At 45.6% G+C, this 14535-nt stretch overlaps 2 protein-coding genes across 5 annotated transcripts in view; both read right to left on the bottom strand.

Moving 5' to 3' along the window:
• THEMIS2 (thymocyte selection associated family member 2) overlaps positions 1-14535 on the bottom strand; it is a 96834-nt gene that overhangs the window by 48371 nt on the left and 33928 nt on the right. The window lies entirely within an intron of this gene.
• SMPDL3B (sphingomyelin phosphodiesterase acid like 3B) lies at positions 4-14404 on the bottom strand. Of its 3 annotated transcripts, XM_081920723.1 has the most exons (9): positions 14080-14404; positions 10477-10697; positions 9245-9461; positions 8147-8244; positions 6474-6617; positions 4896-5068; positions 3402-3582; positions 1944-2077; positions 4-579 (listed from the first exon to the last, which is right to left on the bottom strand). In XM_081920723.1, the coding sequence occupies exons 2-9, from the start codon at positions 10610-10612 to the stop codon at positions 208-210; spliced, it is 1455 nt and encodes a 484-aa protein (XP_081776849.1). In that variant the 5' UTR covers positions 10613-10697; positions 14080-14404; the 3' UTR covers positions 4-207. The 3 variants fall into 3 exon arrangements, with proteins under 3 accessions (XP_081776849.1, XP_081776848.1, XP_081776850.1); XM_081920722.1 differs by lacking the exon at positions 14080-14404 and having other exon boundaries at positions 10477-11565; XM_081920724.1 differs by lacking the exon at positions 14080-14404 and having other exon boundaries at positions 9245-9458; positions 10477-11564.

Below are 14535 nucleotides of genomic sequence, written 5' to 3'. Positions count from 1 at the left end.
CCAATAGCCCATGGAAGGAGGTGAGCTACAATAGTCACCCATCTGTATGCATACTTTCAAGCCTAGGTTTGCCAAAACAAATAAAACCCAAACCCTAAGAAGGGTGATCTCCTTAGGATGCTGAGGCCTGTGGCAGTGGTCGCATCCTGTGCTTTTTCTGTGTAGAAGCCAGGTGCCCATGCTGGTATCATGGTTCATTCAAGGCTCTCAAAGGCCTAGAGTAACAAGCCCCATCACGCAGCAGAAGAACAGAAGACCCAACTCTGGGACTGAAGGCACTGCTGCGTCACTTCTGGCTTGAATACACTGGTGGTATTTTGCAAAATCAACCTCCCTGATGGCACAGATGTGGTCGGTCTGGCAGGCATCATCACAGTCTGAAAGGTCGTATTGAACTGAATTATACTGGTAGTATTTCTGTAGGTAGCTTTGGTCTTTCTCAAGCTTCTCCACCAGCAGCTGCATGGAGTGGGCGGAACCATCTGGGATCTGGAAAGCTTCTGTCAGGCTGTACTCTTTCTCCCATTTAGGGGCCCCCATGTTAGCATGCGTGAGGTTTAAATAATAAGTTACCATATCCTGAAATGGAAGAGAAGACATTGGGTCAAAGGTGGGTATTTGGTTAAACTTATTTTGACCGACTAAATGCTGAACTCTTTAAAACAAAAGAGCGTACAAAATCAGCAGGCATCGTTTTAGAAAAGGTATTCCCCGCCCCAGACTCATGGAAACTTTTGGAAGGGCTTACTGGACTAGGGGCTATGGTTAGCCTTGCAAAAATAAAAATAAATCAACCACAACAAAAAAGCACCTTTATGTTATCAGTATTTATCCTAAGCTGCTTTGTATGTTCTTTGTGCTATAAGAAAAAAAGAAGCTGGCTGCCATTATTGTTTTAAAAGTTTTTACAGTGGTACCCTGGGTTACAAACGCTTCAGGTTACAGACTCTGCTAACCCAGAAATAGTACCTCGGGTTAAGAACTTTACCTCAGGATGAGAACAGAAATCACGCAGTGGCAGCAGGAGGCCCCATTAGCTAAAGTGTTACCTCAGGTTAAAAACAGTTTCAGGTTAAGAACAGACCTCCGGAACGAATTAAGTTCTTAACCAGAGGTACCACTGTACAATAAAATACAATAAAAAAATCTCCCTGTCTCTATCTCACTCAACAAACATATACACGCCAACAACCTTTTTCTAAGATGGTGTCTGTTGCAACATGCAGGTGCATTTTGAAAAAAAAAGTAATTAAAAATAATGGCTTAAGTATTTTAATGCAAGAAACAAGGTACCGTATTTTTCGCTCTATAGGACGTGTTGGACGATAAGACGCATCCTAGTTGGGGGGGAGGAAACAAGAAGAAAAAAATTCTGAACCCCAGAAGCCAGAACAGCAAGAGGGATCTGGCTTCTGGGGTAGCCTCTTGCTGTTCTGGCTTCGGGGACAGCCTTTGAAGCCTCCGCAGGGCAGCGGGGTGAAGGCACCCCGCTGCCCTGCGGAGACTTTGTTCAGTCATCCCCAAGCTAGAACAGTGAGACGGAGCGCTGCGTCTCGCTGTTCTGGCTTTGGGCTTAGCTGCGCAGCCTACATTCGCTCCATAAGACGCACACACATTTTCCCTTACTTTTTAGAAAGGAAAAAGTGCGTCCTATAGAGCGAAAAATACGGTAATTAAAAGCCCACATTAGCAGGACTGTGCCAGCTGCTGCTGTCTTCATGGCATCTACTGCCTTGCTGGCACTATGTAATGCAATCCAGGGCAAAAGATAGTCACAGCCAATCTCTGCAGAAGGCTGTTCCACTTCCTTCTCTGGTCTTTACTGGGCAGGATTAATAACTCTGCCAGAATGCTCTCCCTCCAGGGCCTCGTTGTCAGGTCACCCTTGACATGAGCGCTTGCTTTACTAGAGACAAACGCAAGCAAATGACGGTGCCCCCTACCTTCACCAGCAGAGTGTCACGGTCATATGTGAAGACCCGGATGCCAGGGTTGTTGGCCCCATTGTGCACGCCCGGTAAGGTTGTCTTCCATGGTGTTACTCCTGGAGCTAAAAACATGACGCTGGTGGGAGAACCTGGAAGAAAAGGCAATATTAAACTTAAATTAGACTGCTTCCCAACAACTGGGTATTTGGGGTGGAACAGGCATGTTCTGGTCACTCTTTTAATGAGGTATTGGCAGGATATGGTGATCAAAGCATCCTCCTCCCATGCATTTCCTGCTCAGAGCTCCAACTTCATTTTATTTTATTACATAATGGAAGAACTGCAACCATTTCTTCCAAGTGTAGACAACCCCTTTGTACAGCTGTTTCAGCCTATACAGGGGGTTAATTGCCTGTACTTTGGTACCTCGGGTTATAGAAGCTTCAAGTTACAGACTCCGCTAACCCAGAAATAGTACCTCGGGTTAAGAACTCTGTTTCAGGATGAGAACAGCGGGAGGCCCCATTAGCTAAAGTGGTACCTCAGGTTAAGAACAGTTTCAGGTTAATAACGGACCTCCAGAACGAATTAAGTTGTTAACCCGAGGTACCACTAGATAGTGCTGTAGGCATTTCCTTCTTTATGGTCTGCAACTCCTCTTTCCAAAACAACTCTATCACCTTAACCCTTGCATTCCAAACTAATACTGTCTTATATTCATTCTGCCCTCCCTGCCACGTGGGGCAATCATGGTTGAGACTGCAGCAAGGCGAAGTATTTAACCCTTTTCAGTCCCAAAGAAAAATGGCCCTCTCCAGGATTTGGGGCTGGAGTGACCAGTTCATTACAGTTTTTTTTTGTTTTTGTTTACATACGTCTGGAAGCAGAGTCGCTATTTCACTTCCAGCTTAAAACACAATAGCAATGTCCATGGAATGGCATTAAATTATTATTCTCATTTGTACTTTTAAACAGCTGGTTTTAATTATATTTTGAATTTTTTAAAACTTGCTTCAAACTTTGGCTGCTACTGATTATTCTGGTGTATATGTTATCATTTTTTTTGTAAACCGCTTCGAGGTTTCATTTGCAGTTAAGCGATATACAAATAAAATAAATGAAAAGAAAATGGTGAAAAGAAGGAGCAGATCCAAGGGGGCACAGCAGACTTTCACCAAAGCATGCTGGACCTTTGATGCAAACCATCCTGGTTCTATTGAAAAGCAGTGTAAAAACAACCTGATAGCCTACAATGGATTTCTGAACCTGTAGGCATAGGAAGCTGCTGTATACTGAGTCAGACCATTGGTCTATCTAGCTCAGTATTGCCGACACTGACTGGTAGTGGCCCACCAAGGTTTCATATGGGAGTCTCTCGAAGTCCTATATGGAGGTGCTGAGGAATGAACCTGGGACCCTCTGCAGGCAAGCCAGATGTTCTACCACTAAGCTATGGCATCAGTGGGAATGTACCTGTGTTACTGTAAAACATCCTAAAGCTATCAGTGTGATGATGCCCAAAGAACTGTGCCATGATCACTCCATGATGCTTCTGAATTATTTCAGTATATCTCTGGTTAAAGTGTTCTCGGAACCAAGGCTTGCCCCGTTTCTTCTCAAAGAAGCCAGGAGGGACGTGCCCAATAATATAGACCTGTAAAGAGGAGGAAAACATGCTAAGGTCTGAGTGGACAGAGCAGTAGGACCTGCTTGGCAATACGTTCCTGTACAGCCCAAACGCCCACCAGGTTGTTGTTGTTTAGTCATTTAGTCGTGTCTGACTCTTCGTGACCCCATGGACCAGAGCACGCTAGGCACTCCTGTCTTTCACTGCCTCCCACAGTTTGGTCAAACTCATGTTGGTAGCTTCGAGAACATTGTCCAACCATCTCGTCCTCTGTCGTCCCCTTCTCCTTATGCCCTCCATCTTTCACAACATCAGGGTCTTTTCCAGGGAGTCTTCTCTTCTCATGAGGTGGCCAAAGTATTGGAGCCTCAGCTTCAGGATCTGTCCTTCCAGTGAGCACTCAGGGCTGATTTCCTTCAGAATGGAGAGGTTTGATCTTCTTGGAGTCCATGGGACTCTCAAGAGTCTCCTCCAGCACCAGAACTCAAAAGCATCAATTCAAGGAGAAGGGGATGACAGAGGACGAGATGGTTGGACAGTGTTCTCGAAGCTATGAACATGAGTTTGACCAAACTGCGGGAGGCAGTGGAAGATAGGAGTGCCTGGTGTGCTCTGGTCCATGGGATCACGAAGAGTCGGACACGACTAAATGACTAAACAACAACAGTAGAAATCTCAAAGCAGTTTATCTAAAATACACCTGACATCCTTGGGGGGAGCTCTTGGCACTCCAAATAAGACCTGCTGCTAACACCTATCTTGGTCCTCTGTTATAAAAATGGCCACCTCAGCACAAGAAGCTCTGCTGATTGGCTGGGCCTAGCTATGATATTCATCTCCCACAATGCCCTGCAGTAGCACCACTCCAAGGCATTGTGGGAAATAATGATGAGACAAAACGCAACTACCTGGTCTTGCCTGTAGTATTGCTTCAAGTGTGGGCACCTGCCCTTGCCAGATAAGCCTGAGAGGGCCCACAAACAGACAAGAGGGCCCACTAAGAGGTCATTTTGCTGACAGATGCCTGAAACCTGGAGCCAGCCTTGCTACAGCAGACACATGCCACAGTCCTAAGTATCTGGGATGGAAATTTATATTTCACACAGATTTTACCGAATATATGTCACAGCCCAGTACAATGGTGCCTGCTTCATTTCACCTAATACTTTCCCTTGAGCCCAATCTATAATACTTGATATCATGCAACCTTGCCCCCTCCAAAAAAAACCTCTGATTGATACTGTTTCTGTGACCAATCTGTAGTAAGGCCTTCACCAGTCATGCAGCTTTCAACTGGGTAAGCTTAGTAATCCGTAAACAATAAGGCAAGTTTAAGGAACCTTTTCTCCTGCTTCTGCTGCCTTGGTCAACATGTCTTCCAGCCAAAGGAACTGGCCTCCTGGATCTTCTAGGCTGCTGGTTTGATTATTATTGTCATAGTACAAGTTTGTGTTGAGGACAATCATTCGCCTTGCCGGGCCAAGACCAGATAGCATCTGACTGTAGAAAGCACCTGCAAAAAAACCAATAACACAGTTCCATCTAGTTTTGTTGTGTTCCCCATGCCATCTCATTTGCTCCTTACATTTAAAGCAGTAACAGATCACTTTAATCAGCATTGGCTTTCCCTAAAGAAGGTTTGAACTCTCTTAGTTAATGCCTTTTCTATTTTTGCTGAAAAACCATCAAACTGTCTTTTGAAGAATGGGCAGATTAGCACATGTCTATGACAAGTGAACAGAAATTTTAACACCTTGCCTTACTAATCTGTCAAATAGATACTAACCAACTGGATCAATCACAAAACAAAGAGATGGAAGCTATACGGAACCGAAGATAAGCTACCCTCTAGATCAGGCATAGCCAAACTCGGCCCTCCAGATGTTTTGAGACTACAATTCCCATCATCCCTGATCACTGGTCCTGTTACCTAGGAATGATGGGCGTTGTAGTCCCAAAACATCTGGAGGGCTGAGTTTGCCTATGCCTGTTCTAGATCAGTGTTTCCCAAACTTGGGTCTCCAACTGTTTTTGGACTACAATTCCCATCATCCCTGGCCTAGCTAGGGATGATGGGAATTGTAGTCCAAAAACAGCTGGAGACCCAAATTTGGGAAACACTGCTCTAGATTCTCAGGGATAGAGAACCGGTGGTGCTCCGGATGTGGTGCTCCATGTCCAATTAACCCCAGTAAACATGGTCAATGCTCAAGGATGAAGGGAGTTGTAGTCCAACCTAGAAAAAGGTCCTGTTCCCACCAGGACAAAAAAATATGATAGAATAAAACTGTGATAGCTCAATGCCAGAGCACAGGCTTTTGCATGCAGAAGGTGTCGGGTTCAATCATACACATTATTTGAAATCAGTCTATTGGCACATCTGGCTCAGTATTTCTATACAGACTGGCAATGGCAATCTGGGATTTCAGAGCTGGAGTTTTTCCCATGAGGCCTACCTAGAGATGCTAGAAATTGAATTTGGGGGCCTCCTGTGTGCAAAGTAGGTCTGCTCTACCGTGGAGCTACAACACTTCTCTGACATCTTCAGTTAAAAGGATCAGGTAGCAGGTGAAGATAAGTATCATGCCAAACCATTTGCAATCAGAGTAGACCAGAGTTTCCCAAACTTGGGTCACCAGCTGTTTTGGATAGCTCTTATCTTGCTAGCAGGAACAGTGGTCAGGGATAGTGGGAACAGCAATCCAAAAACAGCTGGAGACCCAAGGAAGCCCTGGAGTAGACCATACTGAGCTAGACAGGCAATAATACAAAGCAGCTTCTGACATAAAGCAGCTTCTGACATCCCCCTGCTTGTGATCTTTTAGTTTTCTTCTCACCTGCATTTCATTTCAGCCTACTGGATCCCTCTTCAATTTCCCATGACCCTCATCAGTTCCTCAACTGGATCTAGCACGCACCTGCTCTGAATGTTTGCAGAGAGCTGTTGCTGAGCCAGGAGCGCCACAGGTCTGCAGTTACATCGTAGATCCTGTTCTCCTTAGCTGGAAATTGATTTTTGGGGTGGAAGTCATGGTTGCCCATTGCAGGATAGACCTGAGTTTCTGGAAGGGATACAAGAAAACAACAGTGCAGTGGGTTTAGAGGTAGAGGAAGAGAAGAGTTTGTGCATCCAAACAGGCTGGAGGTGACTGCAGAACAAACAACTCAAAGCTGGCACTATCTGGAACCTGCTTTGTTGTCGCTTGTGATAATTAACATTACAACATTGTCCTAAAATCATAATGTCAGGCAGAATGCAAGAGAGGCAAACACTATATCTACTTGATTCAGCTGGCAAATGGCAGCTTGTGTGAGGGCTGCCAAACCAGCATATCAAGCCATGGTTTGAAGCTGCTTACAAATCACAGTTTGGGCCAACCGTGGTTTGCAGGTCTGCCTGAATTCATGGTTAAGGGCCATTAAGAGCACCATGGACACAGGACTGCATTTATGAACTTCTGAAGCAGGGCGCTGAGCAGATGGAAGAAGAAAGCAGGCAAGCAGCTCTGAGCCTGCAGGCTCAGACCACGACATGGGTTCATAACAATGGTTAGCACAAACCATGGTTTAGCATGATGATTCAACTGAGCTACGGCTATGCTACAGGGAGTGAGGAAAGTGTATAGCAAGAAAGGCTTACGTAAATCCTGCTTGTCACTCCGATGTGGGAAGAAATTAATGGGAACAAGCTGGGATCTAAATATCATTATGTAAAACAGGGGTGGGCAAGGAGGAGCCCTGGGGCTGCAGGTGATCCTTGACTTACTCTGGTGCAAATGATAAGATGAAAAATGGGAGGGAAAGGAAGTGTCAGAAAGAGAAAGAAGAGGGTGGCTTGACTCACTTTTGGCTCTGCTAACCTGCAACAGATTACCTACAAGGGAATTGCAGGCCACTACAGAAAAAACGCAGGTGGGACGCAGGTGGCGCTGTGGGTTAAACCACAGAGCCTAGGACTTGCCAATCAGAAGGTTGGTGGTTCGAATCCCCGTGACGGGGTGAGCTCCCGGTGCTCGGTCCCTGCTCCTGCCCACCTAGCAGTTCGAAAGCATGTTAAAGTGCAAGTAGATAAATAGGTACCGCTCTGGCGGGAAGGTAAACGGCGTTTCCGTGTGCTGCTCTGGTTCTCCAGAAGCAACTTAGTCATGCTGGCCACATGACCCGGAAGCTGTACACCAGCTCCCTCGGCCAATAAAGCGAGATGAGTGCCGCAACCCCAGAATCTGTCATGACTGGACCAGAATCTGTCATGACTGGTCAGGGGTCCCTTTACCTTTACAGAAAAAATGCCCCCCCCCATAAAATAACTACCTGGATCATAGAATCGTTTGGTGTTGAATTTATTAATTTTACTAATACAGAATATACACAACCCTACCTACACTTATGGGTTCAGCCCTGCCTGTTCTTGACACTCTTCAAGGAACTACATTCCACAGTTTGGCTCCGTTGTTGAAACACATAGGAGACTGAAGACATTCGCCAGCCTTAACTCTTCCTTCCTGCAATTCAAAACCCATTGCTTCTGTTTCTGGATTACTATTTTTTTGGCACAGCCTTCTTACTGCCCAATTGTTCTGGCACACCCTACCTGGAAATACATGTTTGATCAGGTTGGTTAGGTTTTCAATTATCTCCAGCACAGTATCTTCACCTAGTTTCTCATCAGCTACATGAGGAGTGTCGTCTCTGGAAAACAGCACAAAGGCTATTTGGTTCAAGGACAGAGATACTGGGAAAAGTCAAGTCCCTGGATAGATGTAGAGGTGTTAACAAATTAAGAACATAAGAGGAACCAAAAGGCCCATCTGGTCCGACATTATTTTATTTTGTTTTTTAAATTTATTTTGTATATTCTGTTGCCAAACAGATGCCTACAGGAAACCCATAAGCAGGTGAAGAGGGCAATAGTCCCCTTCCACTCTTAGGCCCTAGCAACTGGTATTACCTGCAGGTAATATGTAGTCATCATAACTAGTAGGCCACATTCACACCATGCATTTAAAGCACAATGACACTACTTTAAACAGTCATGGATTCTTCCAAAGAATTCTGGGACCTGTAGTTTGTTAAGGGCCGACAAAGTTGTTGGGAGACCCCTAGTTCCCTCACAGAGCTACAATTCCCAGAGCGGCTTAAGAATCAATCCCTCTTCACAGGGAACTCTGACCATTGTAGCTCTGTGAGAGGAATATGGGCCTCCTAACAATTCTCAGCACCCTTAACGGCCTACAGTTCCCAGGATTTTTGTGTGTGGAAGCCATGCCTGTTTAAAGTGGGAGAGTTAAAGTGGTGGGAGTTGCAATTCAGCAACATCTGGAAGGGCAAAGGATCTCCACACCTGGCTGATACAAAGGTTGGCCAAACTTGAGTGAGCAATGAAATGGCAAAGAAGAAAGTCATACAGTTGTACCTCGGGTTAAGTACTTAATTTGTTCCGGAGGTCCGTTCTTAACCTGAAACTGTTCTGAACCTGAAGCACCACTTTAGCTAATGGGGGCCTCCTCCTGCTGCTGCTGCACAATTTCTGTTCTCATCCTGAAGCAAAGTTCTTAACCCGAGGTACCATTTCTGGGTTAGCGGAGTCTGTAACCTGAAGCGTATGTAACCTGAAGCGTATGTAACCCGAGGTACCACTGTATTTGTTTTGTTTACGGCAAAAAACAACAATGCACAAGCACTTCCTTACCCAGTCCAGAGAATGAAGTCTGGGTTCGGGAGGACCTGCTTCATAGCATAAACAGAAGAGTTGACAAGAATCCATGGAGCATCACACAAGTAATTTCCCCAAGCCCCTGGATTGGCCACCGGTTGGGCGCCAGCGGACGGGCACACCTTCAAGGGGTCTGGGCTCACTTTGTACTGTGGGTCCAGATGAAGGTCTGTGATGTGCCAAAAGTAACCTGCTAAGGACAAAAGGAAAAATTTTAAAAGGAACCTAAGAGCCTTGCAAGATCACGCCAGGGTCCCATCTAGTCCAGCATCTTGTTATCACGGGGCAACCAAGCACCTGTGGGACCTGAGAGCAACAGCCGAACCCTTGCACCATGGTTTCCAGAAACTAGTATTCAGGAGCCTACTGCCTCCAATAGTGGAGGCAGAATATTGTCATCAGGATTAGTAGCTAGCCATTGGACTCGGCTACACTCGTCAATTATATCGTTATAACCGTGTTATAAACATGTGGCACCAGATGGCACTGTAGAGCAGCTATCCATTGCCAATAGGATTTTGCATTGAGAGCTCGTATAGCGTTTTTTAATCAGTGTAGATCCAGCCATTGATAGTCTTATGAAATGGTTCTGCTTTGGCTTTAGGAAGTGCTTAGTGAAATCCAGAGCAGGAGTATGCACTCCTGGGCCATATAGAGCCCACAGCCAGATTTCATTCAGCCCACTAGATCCTTCCCCTCCCCACAAGACGTTCTGGGGAGGGGGAGGAGCTTTTGTGTTGCGCAAGGCGCACAGTTGTAGCTTCTTCCTCTGCAATAAGATCTGCTAAAAGAAGACCAAAGTACAAGCTGAGCTCCCTGACAGAGGGCAAACTATTATTATTTATCAATTCATATATCTTGCCATGATAGGCTTCTAACCATTGTTTTAAAAGCCCCATTACACATGCATTAAAACATAAACATCCATAATTAAAATACGCAATAAACCAATCCCTTAATAAAACAACACAGCAATTAAAAAACCCCAAAACCTAGCTGCTACACCAGGTGTGTGGGACCTGTCGCCCTTCTAGTTCTGTTAGGGATCCAGTGCCCATCAACTTTGGCTACAATAAATTATCTGCATTTTAATGCAATTTTCTCTTAATCTACACAGCGTTGATTCATATACAGATTTCTGCAAGCAATTTCCCCCAAACTAGTTTCCTCTCAAACTACCAACTTGTGAAGCCAAAAGGGTAAGTTACCTGAGGCAGCAGTTGTGGCTCTGCAGTGCATCAAGAGCAACAGGACTCCCAAAAGACCCATCTTCCGCTGCCAGCGATCGCTGGCTGAAGTTCCATGCCTGTAGTCGCAGCTCTGGGGAATGTTAGCAGGTTCCATTTCAGGCTTGCCTCTATCACATCTCTGACTCACAGGCGCCTTTTGCTGCAGCAGCAACTCTGCTCTGATTCAGAACTGTATCTTCCTGTTTAGCAGAGGGTTTGCAATACTTTTTTTAAAAAAAAAGGTGTGTGAGACTTGCAGGCTTTTACCAAAGGTGTATGCTAGGACGCTGAAGGAGGCAGCTAGCTAGCTGGAAGCCGGTCCTGCTGTCATCTTACAAAGGAACTCTCCAAAAGCGCTCAAGCTGCGTTGCTTTGGAATCTCCTACTCTGGGGCTTCAGTCGCTGAAATATATTGCTGACCCAGCAGGGCAGATTTGGCTCGTTTCTAATTTCTTGGCACAAAGGCCAGCTTGGCATGGCAGAGAGTGGAAGTTCAAGCTTTGTGGCCCTTCCTCTCTACGTCAAGAATATGCAAGTTCAGGTGAACTTTACTGGCAGGGAGGAGCCTGGGTTGCTGTTATTGTACCCGACCTATTTAATGCTTGCTTTTTATTGGGTGCACTCTTCCCACCTTCGATCACATCTATGCTTCCAGGTGTCATAAGAAAGCTGCAGAGATAGTGCAGGATAGTGCGCACCCCGGAAATGATCTCTTTCAGCTTCTGCCTTCTGGAAGAAGGTACAGGGTTATAAAGACTAGGACTAGCCGCCTGAGAAACAGTTTCTATCCAATTGTGATTTTGGTTTTAAACACAGTGTAAGCCTTAAGGTAGTCTCTATGGGAGTATATTGTATTTAATCATAGGGTATCAGAGTTTTTAGGGGGTTAACCAGGCTGGGATAGCAGGCTTGTTAGTTTTTGAATGTCTGATGTAGATTTTTTTCAATCTCATTGTTCTGTATGGGACAATGACAAGAAAGATTATTGTATCGTATCGTATTCCTTACATGATTGTTATGAAGACAACAATAAAAAGAAACAGGGAAAATAACAGAATTTGGCAAGTTTTTAAGGAGTCTATTGAAGCAGAAGTAGAAAGACATCTACTTCTGCTTCATTGACTATGCAAAAGCCTTTGACTGTGTCGACCACGGCAAACTATGGCAAGTTCTTGAAGAAATGGGAGTGCCAGATCACCTCATCTGTCTCCTGAGAAATCTCTATGTGGGACAAGAAGCTACAGTTAGAACTGGATATGGAACAACTGATTGGTTCAAAATTGGGAAAGGAGTACGACAAGGCTGTATTTTGTCTCCCTGCTTATTTAACTTATATGCAGAATTCATCATGCGAAAGGCTGGGCTGGATGAATCCCTAGCCGGAATTAAGATTGCCGGAAGAAATATCAACAACCTCAGATATGCAGATGACACAACCTTGATGGCAGAAAGTGAGGAGGAATTAAAGAACCTTTTAATGAGGGTGAAAGAGGAGAGCGCAAAATATGGTCTGAAGCTCAACATCAAAAAAACGAAGATCATGGCCACTGGTCCCATCACCTCCTGGCAAATAGAAGGGGAAGAAATGGAGGTAGTGAGAGATTTTACTTTATTGGGCTCAATGATCACTGCAGATGGTGACAGCAGCCACGAAATTAAAAGACGCCTGCTTCTTGGGAGAAGGGCAATGACAGGCCTAGACAGCATCTTGAGAAGTAGAGACATCACCTTGCCAACAAAGGTTCGTATAGTTAAAGCTATGGTTTTCCCAGTAGTGATGTATGGAAGTGAGAGCTGGACCATAAAGAAGGCTGATCGCCAAAGAATTGATGCTTTTGAATTATGGTGCTGGAGGAGACTCTTGAGAGTCCCATGGACTGCAAGAAGATCAAACCTCTCCATACTGAAGGAAATCAACCCTGAGTGCTCACTGGAAGGACAGATTGTGAAGCTGAGGCTCCAGTACTTTGGCCACCTCATGAGAAGAGAAGACTCCCTGGAGAAGACCCTGATGTTGGGAAAGATGGAGGGCACAAGGAGAAGGGGGCGACAGAGGACGAGATGGTTGGATAGTGTTTTCGAGGCTACCAGCATGAGTTTGACCAAACTGCGGGAGGCAGTAAAGGACAGAGGTGCCTGGCGTTCTCTGGTCCATGGGGTCACGAAGAGTCGGACACGACTAAACGACTAAACAACAACAACAACATTGAAGCAGCTCCTGTACATTGGAACTCCCTGCCTCTTGATATTAGGCGGGCATCATTACGGTATTCTTCTAGACACCTGCTGAAAACTTTTCTTTTGGCAGACCCAGACAGATGAGTTGGATGCATCTGTTCCTAAATTTGTATTAGATGTTTTATTGTGTTGTACTTAGATGTTTTAATATGTTTTTAATAGATTTTAGAAGTTTTAAATAGCTTTCAGGTGTTTAAAATATGCTTTCATTTCATGCATGTGTATGTGTAAGTGTAATTACAGAACTGTTTGCTGTCCTGGGCTTCTTTTGAGAAGCAGGGAGGGATATAAATTTATTAAATAAAAACATAAAGGGTAAAGGTACCCCTGCCCGTACGGGCCAGTCTTGCCAGACTCTGGGGTTGTGCGCCCATCTCACTTAAGAGGCCAGGGGCCAGCGCTGTCCGAAGACACTTCCGGGTCACGTGGCCAGCGTGACATCGCTGCTCTGGCGAGCCAGAGCTGCACACAGAAACGCCGTTTACCTTCCCGCTGGTAAGCGGTCCCTATTTATCTACTTGCACCCGGGGGTGCTTTCGAACTGCTAGGTTGGCAGGCGCTGGGACCGAACAACGGGAGCGCACCCCGCCGCGGGGATTCGAACCGCCGACCTTTCGATCGGCAAGCCCTAGGCGCTGAGGCTTTAACCCACAGCGCCACCCGCCTCCCTAAATAAAAACATATAATATCCAAAAAAGCAGCGTGGGAGACATTTCATTCTCCCAGGACACTCCGTAAGTGGTCTTAAAGTGGCGATTCTGGAACAAAGGAATTCCTAAAGGAGGCTGCAAAGTGAAGCTACTGAATCAGGAGGCTTGATGGATGTGTGGACTGTACCTAGACAAAGGAGTTTCAGCAGTTCATAGGTGTTACTTGGTTTGTCAACATCAGGAGGACCTCTAAGTAAGCCATTAACTATGTAATGATCACTATCTGTGCTTTTCTGAATTTTATTTCCCTCAGAACTCGCTGAGCTGTATTGCGAAGTCCTACTCACGAGTAGATCTATTGAAATGAACGGGCTTAAGCTAGCCATGTTGATTGATTTCAGTGGGTCTGCACTGAATAGGACAAACCCTGGAGACAGACAGCCTACTGATTACAATTCCACCTCATGCATCTGATGAGGTGGACTGTAGTAGCCCACAAAAGCCCATGCCATAATAGATTTTGTTAATTTTTAAAGTGCCACAAGACTCTATACAATGATTTCATATCCCCACTTGCTTGCCAGACGTTAACCGTAGTATCTAGGTGTGCAATGCAATGGAAACCTATAGCTAATAGCTGAATCCTGGCTTGTTCGAATGCAGAAGCAGAAGTGCTCCAAGGAACTCTACTCACATGCATTCCTTGAGTCATGAAGCCTCGAATCAATCATGCCGGACCAGTCCAAATGCAATCGCAGGGTGGAGTGCAGTTGTGCAAATGCAACTTTCTAACTCCCACCCACCCTTACATTGAAATTTGTGGTGAGTAATTAATAAGCAATGGTCTACTCTGAAGGCATATGATGCACCTGCCTTCCTGAAACGCTGTAGGCTTTGCATATTGCTTTAGCGTGCGCATAAGAGGCAGCCACCGATTTGGACAGCTTTAGCCCGCCGCCATCGAAAGCCCAACCAGCCAGCCTTGGCGTTCGCACGAGTACCTAGAGCGTCGCGCTTCTCTGCAAGACCCTTTCCTCTATACTCCCGGGGCTTCGCGCGCGGCGCGTCAACAGGACCCGCCCCTCCCGCGAGTACCTCCCCTTTGCCTTTCCTCGATTGGCCCGCTCGAGTGGGCTGGCCTATCCTGAGC

Source organism: Podarcis melisellensis, assembly GCF_964234715.1.
Source record: "Podarcis melisellensis genome assembly, chromosome: 8".
In the NCBI taxonomy this organism is placed as follows: Eukaryota; Metazoa; Chordata; class Lepidosauria; order Squamata; family Lacertidae; genus Podarcis; species Podarcis melisellensis.
Note: the sequence above shows the minus strand (reverse complement) of the source record. Positions and strands in the feature narration are given on the sequence as shown.

Excerpts from the sequence above, each read along its gene's own strand:
- SMPDL3B (XM_081920723.1), bottom strand. The coding sequence starts at position 10,612 with ATGGAACCTGCTAACATTCCCCAGAGCTGCGACTACAGGCATGGAACT. Across the intron at positions 9,462-10,476 it reads AGCCACAACTGCTGCCTCAG|CAGGTTACTTTTGGCACATC; the intron begins GTAACTTACCCT and ends TTTTGTCCTTAG. Across the intron at positions 580-1,943 it reads GTGACACTCTGCTGGTGAAG|GATATGGTAACTTATTATTT; the intron begins GTAGGGGGCACC and ends CTTCCATTTCAG.